Source organism: Myotis yumanensis, unplaced genomic scaffold, assembly GCF_028538775.1.
Source record: "Myotis yumanensis isolate MYYU_CA2020_CCGP unplaced genomic scaffold, mMyoYum1.0.hap1 SCAF_10, whole genome shotgun sequence".
Lineage (NCBI taxonomy): Eukaryota > Metazoa > Chordata > Mammalia > Chiroptera > Vespertilionidae > Myotis > Myotis yumanensis.
This window is the reverse complement of record NW_027223761.1, coordinates 14,780,790-14,803,697: the sequence shown is the minus strand read 5'-3', so window position 1 is coordinate 14,803,697 and position 22,908 is coordinate 14,780,790. Positions and strand designations below refer to the sequence as shown.

The following is a 22,908-nucleotide window of genomic DNA, read 5'->3' as shown; positions in this document are numbered from 1 at the left end:
CTAAGCCAAGCCATCATCTGCTGGGCTTCTTGATGCCTCTTTGCTATTCTACATAGTAGTGCCTGACAGGAAGCTCAGGACACGCACGCTACTTCATCTTCAAGAGTCCTATTCTCAATCTCAGGTACATCAACTCAAGCAGAAAAGGCCATTGAAAACACACAGGTACGAACACACAGACACACACACACACACACGTTACTAAGTGCTGGGGACATAATAATGAATAGGACAGAAATGGACCTAGGCCATATGGCGTTTGCAATCTATTGCCAGTTTATGATCTCCTAAAAATAATATAGACAAAGATAGCAGAATCAAAGATAATCTTGAACATCTAAATTTAGGGGGTTGAGGCAAAAGAATATACCTCAAAGGAGATAGAGAAGTAGCAATGAGAAAAGTATGAGAATAACAAAGGTAATATAGTATTTCAGAAGCCAAAAGGAGAAAGTAAAAGCAGCTAATAGATGGCTGAGTTTCCAGCAGAGAGGTGATGGATAGGGTGAGTAACATTACAAGGAAGAAGAGAATAATGACAGAGAAGAGGCAATGTGTTTGCTCTTTCTGTCAATGGTGTCATATACAGCACAGTGGTGGGGATGTATCTAGACAGCAGGTGTTTCCAGAGTGAGGTAAGTTGTGAGGAAAGGGAAACTGCAGATACAGACAACTTATTGCAGAATGTGTGCTTCAAAACCAAGAAAAAAAGCAAGATGTTACTGTGAATGTCTGGAGCGTCAAGCAAAGTGTTTCCTCAAGATGGCAACAGATACAATAGGGACTTCCCTGGCTCTATGATCCAGGATCAGACATATGCGGAGCTGCTTGAGGAGTATGACCCAGGCTTTTGTTGCAGACTGAAATACTTCAAAATCTAAATGTTAGCTTGTGCTACAGCTGCTTAACCTGCTGAGGGCCAACTGTCCCTTGACCTGCCCTGGCTCCCAATTTATGACTATGCCAAAATCATTTTTTTGCCCCCCGCCACCCCCCCTGCAAATTGTGGTGTTGACTGGCTTTGAGAACCTGGCTGGCTTCTAGGCTGCTTCCTGGATCATCTGGATCATCTACTCTGGCAGCTATATTTAGACTGCAGCGTTGTTTCTACAGCGCCAACACAAGAGCACAGCTGGACGTCTTGTCCACAGTGGTAATATATTTTTAAAATCTGACAAAAACAAGCATATTAGCTATGAAAATTATGGAAAGAAAACAGAGCTAGGACCCTGCAAAGCCATCTCTACAGTGTTCTGCTGACTCAAGCCACACTTTAATAGTAAATGACATCCTCAGCATCGATCTGAAATACATTAATTTCAAAACAGAAGCAGCTGTTTCTGAAATAAGATCTGCTTAAGTGCGGCTAGCTGAAAAAACATAGATTTGAAGTCCCTGAGGTTATCTGTTCAAAAAGGTTTTAAACTCACTTGCCAAAACAAATCTTTGGGTTTTTACCAAACCCTTTCCTGATTTTTTAAAAATATATATTTTTATTTATTTCAGAAAGGAAGAGAGAGGGAGAGAGAGATAGAAACATCAATGATGAAAATCATTGATTGGCTGCCTCCTGCACGCCCCCTTACTGGGGATCGAGCCTGCAACCAGGGCATGTGCCCCTGACCAGACTCAAACCTGGGACTCTTCAGTCTACAAGCCAATGCTCCATCTGCTGAGCCAAATAGCTAGGGCATCCTGATTTTTGGCACTGATCTGGCATGGAGGGTTCTGGTGAGGTGAGTGAGAATAGTAAGCACAAGGACTGGCACATTTACTCAATCATCCTAACCTGGCACACCGTGATCTGCGCCTCACCAATGCCACACTCACTCACTTATGGAAGAGGGCTTCCGAGGTCGGGGCAATTACTCACTGCAGAAGCTCTCTCCGCAGGCATCCAGAACTTAGCACTGCACACAACACTAGTACGGAGACGCCCGTCTTTCCTTCCAGACTGGACAGGTTAAAGGCAAAGGCAGCTGAGTATGACATACTTGCTGATAGTGTTTGCTGTTCAGATTTGTTGTTGATATAGTACTGGGGTAGGACAGGGGCAAGAAGTTACTAAATTTAAGCAAAAGCAAACTTCTTTACACTTACTGTCACGGTCATTTCAGCTACACAAATGTGCATTTGAAATCAGAGGAGTTCGTGAGATGAAGAGTCCATTCTTGGTAATATAATATTTCCAAGAAATGCACCTTAAAGGAACTGTAATCTCAAAGAGCTTTCACCTCAGACTGTTGCACCAAAAACAAATGCTCTCTTTCCTCTAAGATTTAATGAAAACATGTTCCACCATTCCTGACATCCAACTGATCCCAGTCCCCAGCAAAAGTGCAAACTTCTCCAGGCACCTGTTAACAGCAGGGCATTCAGCCCCAAACCATTCCTGGACACAGCCTGACCAGACATAATCCCACCCCACTCTCTACTTCCTGCACCTTCCACTGTGTCTTTTGAAATTCCCATTCGGTGATAAGCAAATACCCCAATATCCTCTCAACCTTGTGTGCTCTGAGGAGTCCCTCTACATTTCCTTGTCCCAACTGAAACCTAGCTCTCACCAGAAGACTCCAAATTCCCTGAAACTTCCTCATGTGGAAGGTGATTGTGTTTCTCCCATCCAGTAGAGCTCAGAAACAAGTGGCAGACCTCCGAACTTTCAGACCATTATTCCCATGCCTCTCTTACAACACCCTGCCCCTTGAGTTTCATCTACGTGTCCCTCCTTCTCTGCCTCGATCCCACACATATTCAAGGTCTAACCACCTCCTAACTGGTCTACTGGCATCTACTCTTGCTCCTTTCTAGTCCAGGCTCTCCACAGTAGCAACAGACCCTGTAAAATTGTCAGTCAGAGCATGTTGCTCTTCTGCTAAACACACTTCAATGGCTTCTTCATGTGCTTAAAATAAAATCTCCTTCCTGAGGTTCATGAGTCTCTGCGTAGCCTGGTCCTGCCCACTCGCCCCATCCCATTACCCGCTACTCTCATTTGCTCACTTCCTCCAGCATGGGGCATCCTTCTTCAAATTCACTAAGCTCCTTCCTGCCTCAGCTAAGCAATCATCCACCATGAAAATGTGGCTTGTGAGAAATAAGAAATCACCACAAGGCTTAGGATTAGTTCCTATGAGTAAAGGGAAGGAAAAAAAACCCTACCATTGGGAAAGGTCTAAAAAAGCTGAGTTTGGAAGCAGACCCCATACCCAATAACAACAAATCTCGTTGGTTGTTCTCCTAAGACTAAAAGTACTATTACAGGAAGCACAAAACTGGAGGGCTCTTTGCAAAAATTAATCATACCCAGTGGCCACCAGAGCCTGGATTCTAGCCTGACATAAAGCCCCAAGGAAGCAAAGGATGATTCCAACTCCCAAAGGATGTCAAGTCTGAAGATAATTCAAGTCCCCCCAGGACTACCTGCTTACACATGCACCCATTCTTTACCCACTCACTCACACTCTCCGAACTGCTTATAAATGACCCTAGAGATAGAAGCTCAAAAACTCAGTCACCATGCCTGATGCACAGGCCCCTGCACCCTCCCCGAGCCTCCCTCTACTCCTTCAGGGAATGCCATTTCACAGGCCCAGGGGATCTTGGAGTTCAGCTTCACTGCTAGTCATTTCCTTTTTCAATTCCCACATCTACAAAGTCACCATGACATCTAGCATTTTTAACAGCTTAAAAAAATCCACTGATTACTGCAACAACTTTCATAGTGCCTTTCCTGGGAAAACTTTCTATTACTCCTATCAAGTAGCTGCCAATTACCACATATCCACCTACAAAAAAAAAAAAGGAGTAAGTATAAATGAGGCAGATGAGTGCTTTTTACCAACATCATTTCAGAAATAGGAAACAAAACTTGATATTCTAAATGTCATTAGGGTATGTATTAAAAAAACGATGGTAATCAAGGATTTCTTTCAAGTATTTCTTGTAATTTCTCGGTACAGATGCTGTAAGAAGGGAACAGACTAATAAGTATGAATAACTGGAACAGCATGAGGGGGTGCTAGCTAAGGGGGAGGTTGTTACTACTCTATGAAATACTACACACGGTTTATCTAGTTTTCAAACTGAAGCTAGTCACTATATTATTTTGGATCCCAACATCATCATTTCTTCTAATGTCCTGGAAAAATGTCAGTATTTATGATCAAACTGACCTTTTTATACTCTGCTCTTAGCAAGGGAGGCACTGGGAACTCCAGTCCATTGGGCACTCTCAGAGCCTCTGCCATTACAAGTGGTTTTACAACCATCTCTCCTGGTGACACACACAGGGTTCACATCCCTCAGAAGGTGCTAGAGGGAGGAGTGGTAAGAGAAATATCTAATTTGCCTCAACTCAATCACCTTGTAGTAGATAAGAAGCCCCTCACCTTTTCAGGATCCAGCTGATGAAGGACAGAACTTATCCATGAGTAATTTGCTACCAAAAAAAAAAAAGGCTTTTGGCATCTAAATCTCCAGTGTATCACAAACTTCCTGTTATTACCTTATAACAACCCCCAACTCAGCCATCACTGTTTCCATGGTAACTGACGGAGAAATAGCAGCCTGCCAAATGGCTTTTGTAGTTCCCCATCCAGCTTGTTTTTCAGTATAGAATTAAAGCTAGCTGGGCGAAGGACCAGACTAATCTTTACAACAGGGACACGATGCAGTTTGAAAAGTACAACTGCATTTGGGACAAGGAGTGCAGAAAAGCTTTAACTCAGCTTGCTGGAATAAAAAAGGTTCTTGGTTTCTAAACAACGTCTACTGAGGTATATTTGGTAAAGTTTACTTTTGTCTTAAGACGGTATATCCTGACATTGGCAAGTAAGTAGACAGATAGAAGTGTGCTATTCACTCAGTCTTTAACTGAATTAACAAAAGGGATGGGGTGAATGGAAGAGCAAGATCCGGCTAGTTTACTATGCCCCAAGCACCTTATTATCATTAAAGGAAACGATAACCTACTCTACAATCACAATGAATGGGCAGGACAGTGAAAAAGGATGGACATCTTGGAGGAGAGAAATGTGTAATCCCAGGGATGATGCAAGCATGAAACTGACTGAGCCAACTGCATGAATCAGAGGGGCACTGATGCTTAGGAAACAAAGATCTCCTTACCATCTCAGCACAGGGAGAGACTGTTAGGACGACAATGTGAGGAACTGGGACAGCTTTCAGAAGATCAGCAGCTATAGAGATCTGCTTAAGGTGCCAGACCAAAACAAACAGCTGCTGCAGGGGTGGAGGAGTGTGAATGTAAAAAAGAAAGACTATTTCTCTTTGAAAGTACTCCATAATTTAAACAGATGCCTCTCTGTCTTAACATTGCATATTTGAATGAAGTGCAGGAAATCTCATGATTCTTCTATGTCAGTTTCAGATGAGAAACTGACTCAAGTCAAACAGCTATTAGCTTCCCTTCTGATAGGCTAAAACAAACTGGATTTTGAAAGAGATTCCTCTGACAGCTTCTAGCACACTCTGAATGTCTTGGTGACAGGCAGGAAAATTACAACCTATATTGCCATACAAAGACAGGTGCCTAAGAGCTACAGAAAGTCAGACTCCTACAAATTCCACACAGCAGACTCACCCAATTTATGCTTTTAAATTTATGTTTTACCTGAGGTTGTATGAGTCATGAGTCATGTTCTCATGTTCTCAGTGCTATCACTGGAGTGTGGAAAGAAAGTAGACAAAGACTTGCAATAACCATTTCTTTTCAATCCTTCAGAAAGCTATCATTTTAATAGGATGAAGACAATGTGCTCTAGATGCATTGCAGGCTGTCAACTAAAGAAAGGCTTTTGCAATTCTAGTTTTGCTGGATTTGCAGAGCCCTAGATTTTTATTTGTTAAAGAAACTGGCAGGAGTTTTTGAAAAAGTTTAAATGTGGGTCCTCTTTACCCAAGAATGGGACCTACAGGTTGGGGGGGGGGGGGGGAATTCATTTACAAACAGTATTCACTTATGCATGATCATAATTTAAATATATTAACATTTAACTTCCCCATCTTAAACAAAAGCCAGAATTGAAGGAATATACAATTGCATCAAGTTCAATCATAGCTAAGACTATGTAGGAGGAAGCCAAACTTATTAGAGTCAATAACCTGAGGTACTGACACACTTATATTTCTTCCCAAATCTGTTTCCTTTGCCAACATTATTTCAAGATCTCAGGCAAATGTTCTTACTTATTAGATCTGTTTTTTTATCAACTCAGCTACCACAGTTACAGTGAAGATTCCCTTGCTACTGGCAAACAACTAAAGGGACTTCACCACATTGTTAGTGTTTCATGGCCTGTACTTTCCCTCGTGTTCATCAAACAGACTCCAAGATGCCTTGAGGAGATAGGGCTTCAGTATGAGCAGTCTCTCTCTTTAACACGTTTTGTTCCAAGCGGTTGCCCTGAGAAACAGTGCTATGTGACAGTTATATTCCCCACCCACGCATTAACCTATAACATAACTGAAGTATGTTACCAAGAAACAGCTCTTGAACACCATGAATGTTTTATATCAGTAAATGAAGACCTTCAGCTTCCTGGAGGCGAAAAGGAATGGGGATATTCTGGGCACAAGAACATTATTAATGCTTAATAGTAGCTGGAGACTGCTTATACAGTAAAACTAATTATCTAGAAGTAATGCTTTGGGAACTCTTAAACTTCAATCTATAAAGAGGCCAAAAATGTTTTTAAAAGGGGATGATGGTAAATGTGCGGGTGTAAAGAAACGGTAACTGAATACGTAAATACTTGGGAACAAAGAAAATAACTGTGAAGAACTAGACACTAGGATTACAGTAAAGATTTTGTTGGACATATTACAGCTTTTTGCCAATTGGAAGGAAGGAGGGATGACCCGGGGGGAAGGCACAGCACTAGTATGTCCTGGATCATGACCTCCAAGGGGGAGGATCACTTCATCTTTTACGTAGCTACAGCCCTGCGCCCAGGACCACACTCAGCACATAGTTGGTGTTCCATATGACTGGCCGGAGAAGAGGGTCTGAATTAACAAATGAGACGTGGTGTTTCTCTGCCACTCATGTAACAGGAGTCTTACTAAGGGCAGGATGAATTCTTCCCATGTGTGAACTTGGGATGTAACTGAGTGGAAGCCTGTGTAGAAAAGCATAAGGAGGCCTAAAAGGAATATGGCAAAGGCCGGGCAGTCTGCTTCTCGAACGGTATTCCCTGGGACAAGAGAAGGCCGACTGCCAATGAGAGTGTGAAGGCTACTCAAAGTGCTCAGGGAGCAGGTTCACCCAATAACTAACTCAATGGCAACTGACAATCCCCTGCTAACATTGATCGGTTTCTGTGTAAACAAAGTAAAGAAAACCTAAATCAATGGGAATTATACATACAAACGGTACTTAATGGCATAAATGTAAAATAACACCTTGTGCTTCAAAATACTGTGCTGGGAAACCCAAACACATGTCAGGAAACAGTCCAGTCCATTAACTGCATTCTCAGAGATGTTTGATGAAGGACAGACACAAGCACTGCTTGATTAACAGTATCTATGAGGTCTGGATCAAGTCATATTCAAGACAGCCTCGCAGGCCTTCCACACTGCCTGGGTCTGGTTCAAGGTTGTAAAAGGAATGATTGGGAACCTTGGTTAGAAAAAGACACAAACTCTGGAAATAAGATAATTTGATAGAGATTTTTTTTTCTTAGAGTTTCTACTATCTTTCTATCTACCTTAGTCCTAAGCTTCTATACTTAAAAAAAAATTAACAGCCTTGTATTACTCAATGTTATATAATAAAAGAGCTGGGATGGAAAAATGAAATTACTGAATAGTCAGTTTAGTCACTGCTTCTCTATCTGAACTTGGACAGACCACCACCTCCAACATCTGGCTTGAACTTCCTCTCTGAAGGAATGGCAGGTGCATCTGTATTCCGGGAGAAGGCTAAGGAGGCAATGCAGATGCACGTGATGCTTCCTCACAGGGAAGAGGCAACAGTGCCATGAAGAACACTCCTTCCTTTCCCTTCTCGGCCCCTCTAGCTTGGGCCATCTCTTTATAAGTCCTCCTTTATAGCATTTACCATCATTGTAATTATGTGGGTAATTAGTAATATCTGTCTATCCCGTCTCCAGGAGGACAGGGGCTGTGCCTGTCCTTTCCACCAAGGACAAATTTTCTTACTTATTAGATCAGTGTTTTTATCAAATCAGTTCCCATAGTTACAGTGCAGATCCCCTTGCTCCTGGCAGACAACTAAAGGGACTTTACCAGCACCTGGCACATGGCAGGCAGTGGCGGGTAGAAAAGTAAATGAGCGAATGGGCACTTCAGAAGTCAAAAGTTAACCATGGGGTAAGCAATCAGTTCAAAATGGTTCATGAGCAAATCACACACTTCTATCCTCTAAATCTGAAAACAGGAGCACTCTTTTTTTCACAGAATAACTGGAGGCAGGAAGAACATAAAAGTTTAAAAACAAAAAAGAGTACTCACTGGCGGGGGCTTCTTTCTCATCTCAAAAGTGCGCGTGGCACCAAAACTGAGAGAGGCAATGACCGGGCACCTCCCTAGTGAGGGTTCATCATCGCTGTGCCAGTCCACACTGTCCTTCTCGTTGCGGTAAAGGTTGCAGAGCAAGGAGTTGAAGGTGTGGCCCGTGTTCTCCTCAATTTGGTTCTTAAGTGTGTGCAGCACAGGGTGCCACTGCAGTCACCAGGCCAAGGAAAGGAGCAGAGAGCCACATGGAAAAACAGAAAGAAAATGCAAAATCAGTCTCATTTTATACACAGGAGCATGGGATAAGCAAACCACTTGGAATGAAATAGACAGAAGGCAGGAAGAGTGTTTAATTCCCGTCCGTTATTTCTATTTTGAAGCAAGTTAACCTCTGCAATTTTATTAAGGTACTAAACTTAGCATAACAACTCTATGAGGACCAGGCCTATCTACCCATCTCATCCTTTCCATGTTAAATACATGACCCTCGGAAAGAACTGTCCCTTCAAGGCAGTCACTTTGGTTGTCAATAAGGTGGGAAGTGGAGCAGTGAGTCTGGTTTGCACCACAGTTGATGGGCTGCCAGGTAGATAGCAAACACAGACTAAAGTGTGAGGAGCGAAACAACTTTCTTGCTGGTGGCCCTCTGTCCATCCTATTCCTATTTTATTGTGAATGGCAGAATTGCTTTAAAAAATATTTAATATTTCCAGAGTGGCTAGTTTCCTAGAAACTCAACCTAATGGGGGAAAATACTCTTTTCTACAGGATGAAATTATGACATAGCCTTGATAAGTGTACAGTCTGTGAACTAGAGAAGATTTAAACAGATCCACAGCCCTGTCTCCTGAGCACCAAGTTCATTATGTAGTTTATACTTTAGAAATCACAATCTACACTACAGGAAGCTATGACCCCTGACCTTAGGTTGTACTTTGGAGCTATAAGCAGCATAGCGTGTATTGATTCTTGTTAAAATTCTATGTCTCTCCTCCAAGAAAACGCAATGCTTTACAGAGCTTCTTTTAGGACAGTGGTTGCACTATCAAAACCTACTGAGGACCCCACAGACCTTCTGTTTATATGGGCTACGGCTATGAGATTTGCCATGTTAAAAATTATAGCTGAAAAAAAAAATTTAGCTATTGGTTAATTCATTTTAAAAATAGCAAACTCTGTTAAAGACACTATAGCCGTAACCGGTTTGGCTCAGTGGATAGAGCGTTGGCCTGCGGACTGAAGAGTCCCAGGTTCAATTCCGGTCAAGGGCATGTACCTTGGTTGTGGGCACATCCCCAGTAGGAGGTGTGCAGGAGGCAGCTGATCGATGTTTCTCTCTCATCGATGTTTCTAACTCTCTCTCTCCCTTACCCTCTATAAAAAATCAATTAAATATATTTTTTTAAAAAGAAAAAATAGCAAACTCATTACATGTTAACAAAATAATGTTTTATGAAAAATAACTATATTTTCTAATACAAACAATGGGTGAGAAGAGCAGCACTGCTTTGCAAGTCTCTTTAATGTCTGGCTTAACTGAAGCCAGCTGACTGTCAGATCTGCTTCTGCATTCAATCTGTTACAGTATGTTGTTTTTGCTGAAGTATGTGAAGAAAATTGCCTTCACACAGATATGTGGTCAGAAAATAGAGTCTTTTATAGCCTTTTCAAATAATTACAGATAGTCTTTGATATCACACCAAAATTCAACAAGCCCTGATTTCTAAAGGTTAGTTGCAATGTGGAATCTGAAACTGTATGAACAAACTTTTCATATTGTTATATTTAAATCATTGGTCCATGCTGCATTTCGAATGGATCTTTTAATCCTGTATACTTCTGTAACATCTAGGAAATATTGGTTCACTGAGTTATACAGATCTTCTAACTGTTGACGCATTTCATCATATAATATCAAAAAAATCACATCCATTAACTTTACCATGGATCTCATCAGAAAAGGCAAAGTAATGAGAAGAGGTCAGGCTCAAGGTGGTGGTTATGAGTTTTTCCAAAATGCTAATTTTTGCTTGAAAACGCAACCTTTAACATTAGTAATAAATCCTCTTGTTTTCCCTAAAGTGACACTCACTTCATTCATTTTTTAAAATATGTCTGCCAAATACTCAAGTGTGAATAACTATAGTTTGTCTGCTAGTTGATATTTCAAAGAAAAAATGGTCCATAAAAAAAGTAGCCAGTTCAGCTTACAGCTTACACAATCACACACATGTTTTTTTCTTGATAACCATCATACTGGGCCTGTATCAGGATGCTTTGCACATACTTCCCATTTCCTCAAACTATTAAAAAGATTGAGATTTCATAAAACTAATGTTTACTGCTTCATCCAGGGATGTTCTTAAAGGAAACCAGCATTTTTTAAAAAACATATTTTATTGATTTTTTACAGAGAGGAAGGGAGAGGGATAGAGAGTTAGAAACATCGATGAGAGACAAACATCGATCAGCTGCCTCCTGCACACCTCCTACTAGAGATGTGCCCACAACCAAGGTACATGCCCTTGACCGGAATTGAACTCGGGACCTTTCGGTCCACAGGCCAATGCTCTATCCACTGAGCCAAACCGGTTAGGGCCCAGCATTTATTAAAAAAACGGCAAGTGCACAAATGTGAATACAATGGTTATTAGTACAGTTTGATGACAATGCCTGGTTCAAACTAAGTTATATCCACCATTATTTTTTTTATTCACCATCAATGCAAATTCAACATAGTAAAAATGTCACCCAGACTTAGTATTACTATAAAAATAGTTTGACCTTGTGGATTTCCAAAGAGGATTTTGTGGCCCTCCTCCAGGGTCCATAGATTGCACTGTAAGAACTGATACGTTACAGAAACCCTTCAAAGTCCATGTTCGAAGTTTGGTAGCGAAGGAATGAATGTTCAGCAAAGGAAAGCATAATAATAATGTTATTATATTATTATTATTATGTATATCCCATGGCTACTGTCAGGTAAAATTGCCAGGGAAGTATATGGGGGAATCATTCAGCTTTGCTGTGATAGGGAAACCATGGCAAAAGCTGGGATTCCTTGTTATGAATGTTAGCATTACATTCTAACAGAGGATTTTAAAAGATAAACAGTGATAAGAACAAAACTTAGATCAATAAAACAGAAATCTTATTAAATTACCCTATATTCAAGAGAATAATTTTCAAAGTGAAATTCCATTACAATGTTAGCAAGCCATATTTCCTATTTATTTTATAGCTTTAAGCTTAACTTCATGGAGATAAAGATCAGATGCTAGAATTATACTCAACAAGAAAAACCAGAATGTAACGGAGGAAGATAGCTTTTCTGCCATGTGACTGAGAAACCAATTAGCACTTCCCTGACTTGTTTCAGGACTGAGCACTGTAATAACACCAGGTTTGCATTATGTTTCTAAGTGGCTATGTATTTATTCTTGGTTATTTTTGGTGGTGAAGTAAGGAGAAAAGGAGAAAAGGGGGGATAATGAACTAGAGGATTAATTTAGACTCTCCACCCAATACTCTATATACAGATCCCTCAGAGCTGAATGTCTAAATTAAAATTCAGCGTCATCTCACTGTGCAGTGAAGCCATGCTATCCTTAAAAGACATTTGAGGAAAAGAGTCTGAGAAAATATGAATCGCAGAAGTGAAAGGACCCATTCAGTGGATTTCAAACAGTGTTTTGTACAGTCCTAGGTACCTCAGAGGTGCCTCTGGGATTACCACAGGGGAGAGGAGAGGCCAAGTGGTGGGACTCCAGGCAGCTAAGGCACTCTGCTACTTCCATATATCGGGTTCATATGAGATCTAGTTTGAGCAAAGACTAAAAGAAGTTTAATAACCTATGATTGAATCTGCTCCTGTGTTACGCGATATTAAGCTTGAGATAGTTATTTTAAAATCAAACAAGTATCCCCAATACACACATATATACACATTAGTGAATCCCCCTTAAAAAATATGAGAAATGCCCTGGTCTGGTGGTTCAGTTGGTTGGAGCATTGTCTCATACACCAAAAGGTTATGGGTTTGATAAGGACACATATGTAATACCTTAATCAACTAAAAAAAAAAGGTTATGGGTTTGATTCCCGGTCAGGACACACACCTAGGTTTTGGGTTTGATCCCCAGTAGGGGTGTGTATAGGAAGCAACCAATGGATGTTTATCTCTCACATCTATGCTTCGCTCTTTCTCCCTTTCTCTCTCTGAAATCAATAAAAGCATATTTTTTTTTAAAAAAAGCAACAATGAATGCATAAATGAGTGGAACAACAAATCGATGTTTCTGTCTCTCTCTCTAAAATCAATTAAAAAAAAAGAATAAAATCTTATCATTTGCAATAAAATGAATGGACCTAGAGGGTATTATGCTGAGTGAAATAAGTCAGTCAGAAAAAGACAAATACCGTACGATTCTACTTACATGTGGAATCTAAAGAACAAACTAAACAATAAAAATAGAAACAGACTCACAGATACAGGGAAAAGACTGATGGATGGTTGCCAGAGGGACAGGGGTTGGAGGACTGAGTGAAAAAGGTGAAGGGATTAAGAACTATAAATCTGTAGTCACAAAACAGTCCCAGAGATGCAAGGTACAACTTAGGGTATATAGTCGACAGTGTCGTAATAACTATATATGGTGCCTGGTGGGTGCTTGAAATATTGGGGTATAACCTTGTACAGTATATGACTGACTGACCACAATGCTGTATAGCTGAAACTAATACAAAATAAGTAATACTGAATGTAAACTGTAACTAAAAAACAAAATTTAAATTATAAAAAAGAAATTAAGTATACATAATTTATTGTATTCTTTTCATATATTTGCCTAAAATGAAATAAAGAGACTGGAACCAAAACATCAGGTGGAAGAATTACCCAAAATTTTGGTATTCTTCATGTTTATCTGCAGTTTCTAAATTTTCAATAATACATACTTATTACTTACATTATAATAAAAGGATTGCCATTAAAAGAAATACCCTTTAAGAGTTGTCAAAATGTCCTCCAAGCATAAAAGACTACTCTACTTAGCAGATCTTATGTGCCTTATGTTTATTCTAAAGCAGTGGTTCTCAACCAGAGGCAGTTTTGCCCCTCAGCAGATGTTTGGTCAAGGCTGGAGTCACTTTTGGTTGTCATGATGTGGTGAGAGTGCTTCTGGCATTCAGTGAGCAGAAGTCAGATTAACTGCTAAACACCCTACAATGCCCAGCACAGCCCCAACAAAGAAGAATTAACCAGCCCAAAGCAGTAATACTAAGGTTGAGGAATCCTGTTCTAAAGGATTAACTAGAATAAATGAGGAGCTTCTCCCCCACAGCCTGCTGAATCCTCAGCTTCTCTGCTGTGACTGCTGACAAAAAGGTACATTAATTCGGACAGGAACATGCAGCAGTCTATGTTGGGTTGGCCTAGTTCCATTCTCTTGTTTCCAAACCAACCTCAGATATAAGGTCTCAACACCTCCCTGGATCACACTCTAGATGCAGCCCAGAAACAAAGCACAGAGCTCTCTCCTTACGTAAAAAAGCCACGACCCCACACCAATGTTTTACCCACGAACATTTTAGCACAGGGATAGTTTATAATTATAAATTATGGGAAGCTCTGAAGTGTGTCATGTCACATTTCTGTTTATCCCAATGCCGTAAGCAAACTCCATTTTCTTCAAAGTCTCTTTCCATAAGCATAACATTATCTGCCAAAGGCAAGATTCCAGGGACTAAACAAGGAGCTGTTTCTTGGATCTCAACTCCATCCTCTGGACAAGCTTAATTTATATACTAGCATCTCTTTGTCTGTCATGGAAATTTTTAGAAACAAGCCAAAGCAATAAGTTGAGGTCTAAGAAGAAATCCAAAGTCAACAAGAAAAACACCGATGTTTTCCACAAATGGCAACACAGCCTGAAAAATGAAGAGACGTTCTGACCTCGTTGGCCAGCCATAAGGACTCTGGGCTCACAGCAAATATGTCCCAGGGTATGCACAGAGGGCTGCAGCCAGAAAGGTTTGGGGAAGGGGGAGACAGGAGAAGAAGTGGTTCATTTTCCTGAAATCCGGGAGTCTGCTCCCATTTTACTTCAGTTCCACATTTTCTCACCAATGACGGTGCACGCACAGACTCAGTGTTTGAACCCAGAGGGGTTTTTGAACTAGGAACCATCATGCAGCTCTGTAAGGTGTTTTATTGTTCTTTTCTAGTACTCTACAGTTATGTAAAGAAATACAACAGCAGTGTTCCAACATACGTGAGGATTTGGTTCCATAGTGATTCTGGAGTAAGTGTAAGGAAGTTCTCCATACCATGCTGTGAGTCTTGGTTGCTGGTAAGTTACATCTGAGAAAGAAAATACAGGGCCTTTGAAATGGTTTAATGCTATTTAAGGTGTACCTACTGAGTGCTAACCACACTGTGCAAAAAGCTATGAGAAATACAAAGGCAGAGCAAGCATGGGCTCTGACCCAGGCTCCACCTTCATAGAGAATATGCGATTTCAAGACGAGAAGAGGTGTTGGCAGAAACAATCTGAGCAAACTATGAGGTGAGAACGTGTGACTTAGTTGTGTCAGACACAAATAAGAATGAAGGAGTCAACAAGAGACAAGGAGAATCTAAAAAGCAGGACCCAGAGTCTGAAGCCTTGTAGGTAGGAATTTGTGGCACCAACATCCCTACAAAAAAACAGAACCGGCCCTGGCTGGGGTGGCTCAGTTGGTTGAGCATTGTCCTGTGCACCAAAAAGGTCACCAGTTCAATTTCCAGTCAGGGCACAAGCCCAGGTTGTGGGTTCAGTCCCTGGTATGGGTGCCGGGGAGGCAACCGAATGCTGTTTCTTTCTCCCTCTCCCTTCCTCTCTCTCTCAAATCAATAAAAATATACATATTTTTTAAAAGAAATAAGACAGACCATTTACCTATGTGCCTCCACCATATAAGCCCCTTTGATTCTGAACAAAGAAAAACGTACTCTGACCAACCACAGCATGCAGCTGATTTTACAAGTTTTTTTATGTCCAATTTATTTAGAAAGGGAGTTATTCATAGATCTATTTCCCCTTGCAATTGGTATCAACTACTACAACAATAAGAACAATAATAGTAAAAGCAGCTAACATTCATTGAAGGCTTACTATGTACCAGCCATTCTGGTAAGTACTTACCATGCATTATCTCATTTAATTATCACAACAACCTTATAAGATAGGTATTATTATTATTAGCTCCATTTCACAGATCTGAAAACTAAGGACTAGAAAATTACTGTATTTTGCTTAAAATTAACAACTACTTTGAATAACAAAGTCTGTAATCAAAGGCAAGTCTGTCACCAAAAGCCCTGCTATAGAAACTGCTGGGAGTGAGGAGAGAGAGCTGAGTTGTTCTGATGTTTGAGTCAAATGAAGCCAGTATACTTCGCCTTTTTTTTTTTACAGAAAATTTAAATTCACTTGATTTGCCAGAAAGAAATTGTATGAGAGCACAGATGCCCCTCAGTGGCCCGCTCTGGTATTACAGGTGCTTTAGTAGCTTGTGGCGGACCACAGAGCAGGCTCCAAGGCAGGTAATCTTGACAAGCTCAGGAGAGAACAGATGAAGCTACAGGATACGGGACTCTTCCAGTGAAACAAGAGACTAAAAAGCCGGTAAGAAGGATTGTGAAAAAACGTATGCCAAGTAGAATCAGAAAAAGATAGAAAGCCCTGGAAGTTTCTATGAAGAAAGGGGGACACTGGCACCAGGTGATGGAATAAAGGTAGTGAACAAACGCAAAAGGAGGTAAGCATGTCAGCCACAGTTCGGCCAACCCAAACGCTCTGGTTCCTTGAACTCCTACCCACCCCATTCTCTTGCCATGTTCTGAGTACCACCTGTTACTCCTCTGTCCCCTTTCTCTGACTGGCTAATTTCTACGCATCCTTGAGGCCTGGTAGGCTTCGAATCTCTATTTAAGATAGCTGTGGAGAAAAGAGGCAACGGTGTTGGAAAACACTCAAGAAAGCGAGGCAGGCGGCAACAGCTGCGATCTCAGAGATCCACTTACCCTCTCTGATGCCAGTCCTCTGTTTCCAGGGAACTTCCCGACAAAGCTGCTCCAATACCCAGTCGGCTTCTCTTAAGTCAACAAAGCCAGGATACAAACACACCCTTGAAGCAGAAAGAACCATTAGTAACTAAACAACACAAAAAAGGTGGGTTGCAGACTCTGTTAGCAAAGTGAACTAAGTTGGATGATGCCTCCTTTCACGGGGAGATGAAATCATCTCACCACACCTCCCATAGCAAGCAGAGCCCAACATCACCCAGGTCACGATGCTCAGATGTAAAATAAACTTGTGTTAAGACAAATAAAAGCAGCATGAAGGATAAAGGGCTCTTATAGGCATGGTTCAAATGTTGCTCCAGCACTGCTTAGCTGTGAAACCTTGGGCAAGTTATTTAAACTCTGAACCTTGGTTTTTGTAACCTGTAACATGAAGTTCATATCCACCTCAGAGGGTTGCTGTGAAAAGTAAAGTAAGCCTGGCCCTGTGTCATTTTAACAACTGGTATTCTTCTGATACTATGCCAATTGTAGGGGAAACAGTAACTTATGATTACACTGAAATTAAAATATCCAAATGATGGTTCTTTCTCTCACTGTATATACACTTATTTCAACACTGCTAAGTTAGTTCAAATCATTTTGGAGATCCTTCTTAAGGAGTGTTCTGAAAGCCCTTGGGACATTTTCTTGAACTTTTTTACTCTTTGAAGATGCATTTGATATTCTGAAAGAGTCAAAGCTCACCTTAAGCTATACCTGGTTAACAATGAGATGTGACCAAAATAATGCAACTGGTTTCCTTGTATGACTGTTAAACTTGCTTTAAAAGGGAGGCTCCAGAAAGGGTTATAACAATGGCAGTGCCACTGAGTAATTACAGAGACTTCTAAGCAATTAATTTAGATATGTAAGTTCTGATATATTTTGCTTTAAATGCCTCATTATTTTATAGTAACAATTAGTACACTTATGCATTGATTAATGTCACTTACCGAGATATGCCTGTGGGTGACTGGCTAATTTCATATACACCCTCTTTGCTAAAGAAACAAAGAAGACAGACTTGTTAGTATCAAACAAAACAATACCCTCCACCCAGTGGAAAGGCTGTCCTTTGGATTCTCAAAGTCCTGGCTCACCAAAGTCATTTAACAGTGAGGGCAAGAACAGCCCCACCTTCTTCAATCACTGAGATAAGGGGCGAGATGGCAGTACATCATTAATGGCATTGGGAACAGATCCTGACAAGATCAGACCACGAGATGAAGGCTGTAATAACATAAACTCTGATCCTACCCCTTTCTATTCACCCATAATTTAGACCGAAACAGTGCCAAAGAGAGTGCTCCTTTGGAAACTCTGGAATAGGGATGCATCTAACAGGTAGCAAGGGCTGTGTGCATCTGTTGCTTTCAGATACATGTCTAATGAGGTTCCTCCTCTGATTAAAGTCCTTCAAGGCTCCCCATCAACTTGTCACCACTGCATTTAATGTCCCTGTGACCTGGCTCCACCTCCTGGCTCGACCAACTTTATTGCCTGGACTCTCCTGACTATACCACCACGTTTCAGCTCAGCATCACCTTCCTGACCTTGAATCCACCCAAATGTTAACATCTCATCCTTTGTGCTACCATAAGACCTTACATACAAATCTACTGTTTCATGATACACAGGATTACAATGTACCTGGTCACATGTGCATTTCATTTACTAGACTGTGGGCTGCTGAGAGGCAAGAAATGGGTTATTACTCTGTTTCCCAGCACCTAGCACATAGTAGTTGAGCAATAAAAGCTAAGTGAATTTAATCAAGTTTGCAACAGTATAAAACTGTTGCATATGTGCTGGGTGGCGAGGTCCACGTAAGAGAAATGTTCCCGACTGGATAGGTGCCTCTATCCAGATAACTGTGTCAGATCCTTCTTGGAAAGAGGTATGTTACTGAGCATAATGTAAAGGAACAGTTTTCACACACCCCTCTGCCATGTGAGTGAGTAGTTCACAATCTCTGAGCAGTTTCTTAGGTAGATGTGTGAATTCCTCTGAACCAAAATGTAGCAGTACTACTGTTACATATACAGTATTGATCACATTTCTAAACGTGTTGTGTGTGAATTCCCAGAGTGTGAATACAATGTTGCTATGTGATATATTTTGGGCCACATTTAGAAGCTGGCTCACTTCAAATGTGAGCCACACTTCTGGCTATTAAAAAAATCTAGCACAGCTAACTTTAGATAACCAAAATTAACAAACCCTAGGGTTAAACAGCAATCAGTTCTGTCACTTTGCTCCTGACTTTCAAACTCACAATTGCCCATTTTGTAACAGGTTTCATGGTTTTATTTATTCTCTTTATCATGAATGGAGACAATATCACACTGGTATTTGTAAAACAATCAAAGACTGTCAGAGCTACTAGACTGGGCCTTATGGGATTAAGTAGTCAAAACACTTAATATTACAGACAAAGAGACTAAAGCCTAGAGAGATGACAATAACTTACCTAAGGACTAGTTGCATAGCAACTAGTGGCAAGCCCACAAAAACATACCCTTTCAGAAAGGGTGATGACATTTGTGTTAGTTTAAAATATTTCTAAGATATATAAGTCAACCTTTAACAGCCAAACAGCTTAACAGACTGCTCATGAGCAATAACATAAGCATAATGCTAAACTGCTAAAATGAAAGGATGATTTCGACTGACGATTTATGTACATCAGATGGAAATTGAAAAGCAGGAAAAGAGGAGTCAAAGCATCTTTAACAATTTTTGAAAAGAACATTTTAGACACATTAATATAAGAGGAATGGAATGTTTACTATCATTTACTTGCTCTGAAACAATTATGTGGTTTTAAGAAATAGACTGTAGGGTCATCTAGATTTTTAGCAGCTTTCATAAGCATTGCTAGTAAAATGGTACCCAAAGGCTTCTCAAAGAGCCATGTTCCAATGACTCAGGAAAAATACTCCCCCACACCCCGTCTTAATCTAGGAGATATTTTAGCTCACTATCTGCAGTCATATTAGTGAAGTAGGGTCAGGAAATCTACACCAGTCAGAATTTAACGTAGAATATCTTATTGCACTTTCCACACCATCAGTAAATCCAGAAAGGCTTCTCAAAAGACCCAGCTTAAAGACATCCAAGATAGGAATATCCCAGGCTAAAATTAAGACACTAACTGAGCTGTTATCTCTTCCAGATGGAAAAACCAGGGTGAGGGAACAATCCTACACTCTCCATTTCAGTGCAGGCAACAGCTAGAGCAGTGGTTCTCAACCTTCCTAATGCCGTGACCCTTTAATACAGTCCCTCGTGTTGTGGTGACCCCCAATTTCATTGTTACAAATTGAATATAATTAAAGCATAGTGATTAATCACAAAACAATATGTAATTATATATGTGTTTTCCGATGGTCTTAGGCTACCCCTGTGAAAGGGTCGTTCGACCCCCAAAGAGGTTGCGACCCACAGGTTGAGAACCGGTGAGCTAGAGGAAGGCAGCAAATTACTTACTCAATCACTCGAGGCTCAGGGGCTGTGCGCACCACCTGCAAGGAAAGAGGCAGATCTTACTGTGGAACGGCTCCTCACCCTCAGCGAGGCTGATATGTCATTACCATATCCTTTCATTCTGGTCAAAATAATTTAGGTTCAAAACTATCCTTTTTTTATTCCAAACTCTTACTATCCCACCAGAAACCCTTGTTTCTGCTCTTTTTAGTTACTAGTGAGAGTTAAAAGACGATGCAGCCCTGACCGGTTTGGCTCAGTGGATAGAGCGTCAGCCTGCGGACTCAAGGGTCCCAGGTTCGATTCAGGTCAAGGGCATGTGCCTTGGTTGCGGGCACATACCCAGTGGGGAGTGTGCAGGAGGCAGCTAATCGATGTTTCTCTCTCATCGATGTTTCTAACTCTCTATCCCTCTCCCTTCCTCTCTGTAAAAAATCAATAAAATATATTAAAAAAAAAAAAAAAAAGACGATGCAATTGGAATTAATCCATTTTCCTAATAGCCAGTATTAGGAAAACCTTTCCAGGAGATTTTTTAAAACAGAAGATATTCTATAAAGCAAGGGGTTTTAATCATTTATAAAATCATTACTAGAACACAGCAATTTTCAATCGATGTGCCACAACAATTTTTAAAACACACAATACCTGACTCTTTAGTCAGGGGCACTGACCTCTTTTGTCTTAGATTGTTAAATAAGAAAATGACAACAGCCAACACAACAACAGCTATCCAGTGTGAATGCCCTGTCTGAACCGTAAATATATAGGTCATATAATAGGGTTGCATCTTATTGGTTATGTCACATAATCAGGTTGCGTCTGATTGGTTAATTCTTGGTACCAGAACTCCTTATATACAAGTATAGGCACCTGATTCTTTAAAAAGTCACACTGGAGAAAAATAGATAAAAACTCTTTTTTGCCCTGACCGGTTTGGCTCAGTGGATAGATCGTCGGCCTGCGGACTGAAGGGTCCCAGGTTCGATTCCGGTCAAGGGCATGTACCTTGGTTGCGGGCACATCCCCAGTGGGGGGCGTGCAGGAAGCAGCTGATTGATGTTTCTCTCTCATCGATGTTTCTAGCTCTCTATCCCTCTCCCTTCCTCTCTGTAAAAAATCAATAAAATATATTTTAAAAAAAAACAACAAAAAAAACTTTCTTTTTGGTAAACCAATCAAAATTATACCTTTTAAAATGTCAGATTGACAAAAGTTATACTTTTTGGTGTGCTAAAGAATTTTAGTAATTAGTAATTAGTTTACATGTGCCATTAGATAAAAAAGGTTGAAAATCACTGCTATAGCATGATGCCTGATATTTAGCTTTCTCCCTTATTATTAAAAACAGTGAATCTTCACTGTTTCTTACATTTTTCCCTATGGAAAAAAAGCTATCAAGCATTGTAGTTGCTGAAATTTCAATCCAATTCCAGAGACATTTGCTGCATGAACACCGAACACAGCAATGAAAGCTCTAGCCATGCTGCAACCTCTAATCTCTAATCATGAATACCCTATGTGCCCAAAAAAAAAAAAAAAAGGGACTTATACATGCCCATAATTTGGGGGAAGACGACAAAGAATTCTCAGACATACTAAGAAATTGATATTCTCCATTTCATTATTATTATAGTCCTTTAGCTTTCCTTTTATTAGTGAATTTATTCAGTCACTACTTATTTGAGTGTCTACCATGTGAATATAACTTATAAACAATCTGTTAATGTTGAAGGAGAAACAAGCAGTTACCTGCTGGGGTTCTTTAAATACAAATTGTTTGTCTGACAAATGATGCTCCTTGTTCGTCCAGGTCTGACCAGGGCTCTGGCGGAGATGGCTCTTAGCAGTGGTAGCTGAAGCAAGAGAGAGAAAAGTCTGCTCTCATCACCTCCTACTGAGCAAGGACCAATGAAATCCACTTAGAGGTGACCTCCATGACATCTACAAATTAATTAGTAACATCTACTGAAGACCTAAACCAGGGGTGGGCAAACTTTTTTGACTCGAGGGCCACAATGGGTTCTTAAACTGGACCGGAGGGCCGGAACCAAAGCATGGATGGAGTGTTTGTGTGAACTAATATAAATTCAAAGTAAACATCATTACATAAAAGGGTATGGTCTTTTTTTTTTTTTAGTTTTATTCATTTCAAACGGGCCGGATCCGGCCCGCGGGCCGTAGTTTGCCCACGGCTGACCTAAACACACGCACTGAAAGGTCTGAGTGTAGTGACTAAACAGGAGAAACACTAAAGATCAACCCTTAGCTCACCGTCAACAAATTCAGAGAAAATACCAGCTACATTTTAAATAACTCTTTAACATCGAAATGGGAGTCCATTATAAACCAGAGGGATATAAAGAAAAGAGGATGACAGCTGTCCACGTTCACACGCAAGGGTCCCCACTGGTTCTTGCCTGGCTGAGCAACGGCCTGGCTCTTGGCTGAGCCAGCCCAGGCTCCCTGCACGCGGGCTCGCCGTCTCTTGTCCTCCATGTTGACCAAAAAGGCTTCTGCTCTTAGCTTTCAGAAGATTTCATTGCTGATGAACCGCACAATGGTTACCTGTTTAAAAAAAAAAACACACACACATGCTATTAAAAGGGGTTGTGAGAACTTATACTATAAAGGGTAACTATAATCCTTTCAGGCAGAAGAGATTGCTCAACAGCAATCAGAGCTTCTATATAAAACCAACTTCTGGCATCACAACATCTCAATCAAAGAGCCTACTAAATCACTTAGGGCTGCTGCTGTTAAGGTTTACCTTTTGCAATCTTATTATAGTACCTTCCCTTCATTCACAA

At 40.6% G+C, this 22,908-nt stretch overlaps 1 protein-coding gene across 1 annotated transcript in view; it reads right to left on the bottom strand.

Annotated features, from left to right (window-relative positions):
- Nucleotides 1-22,908, bottom strand: part of ALKBH3 (alkB homolog 3, alpha-ketoglutarate dependent dioxygenase) — a 32,158-nt gene that overhangs the window by 7,573 nt on the left and 1,677 nt on the right. Inside the window, exons 2-8 of the mRNA XM_070427833.1 lie at nt 22,519-22,666; nt 21,851-21,954; nt 20,102-20,136; nt 17,566-17,613; nt 16,571-16,674; nt 14,778-14,866; nt 8,503-8,712 (exon numbers count right to left, since the gene is read on the bottom strand). Coding sequence (XP_070283934.1) covers nt 8,503-8,712; nt 14,778-14,866; nt 16,571-16,674; nt 17,566-17,613; nt 20,102-20,136; nt 21,851-21,954; nt 22,519-22,597 — 669 coding nt within the window. The 5' untranslated portion in view covers nt 22,598-22,666. The remainder of the gene's footprint in view (nt 1-8,502; nt 8,713-14,777; nt 14,867-16,570; nt 16,675-17,565; nt 17,614-20,101; nt 20,137-21,850; nt 21,955-22,518; nt 22,667-22,908) is intronic.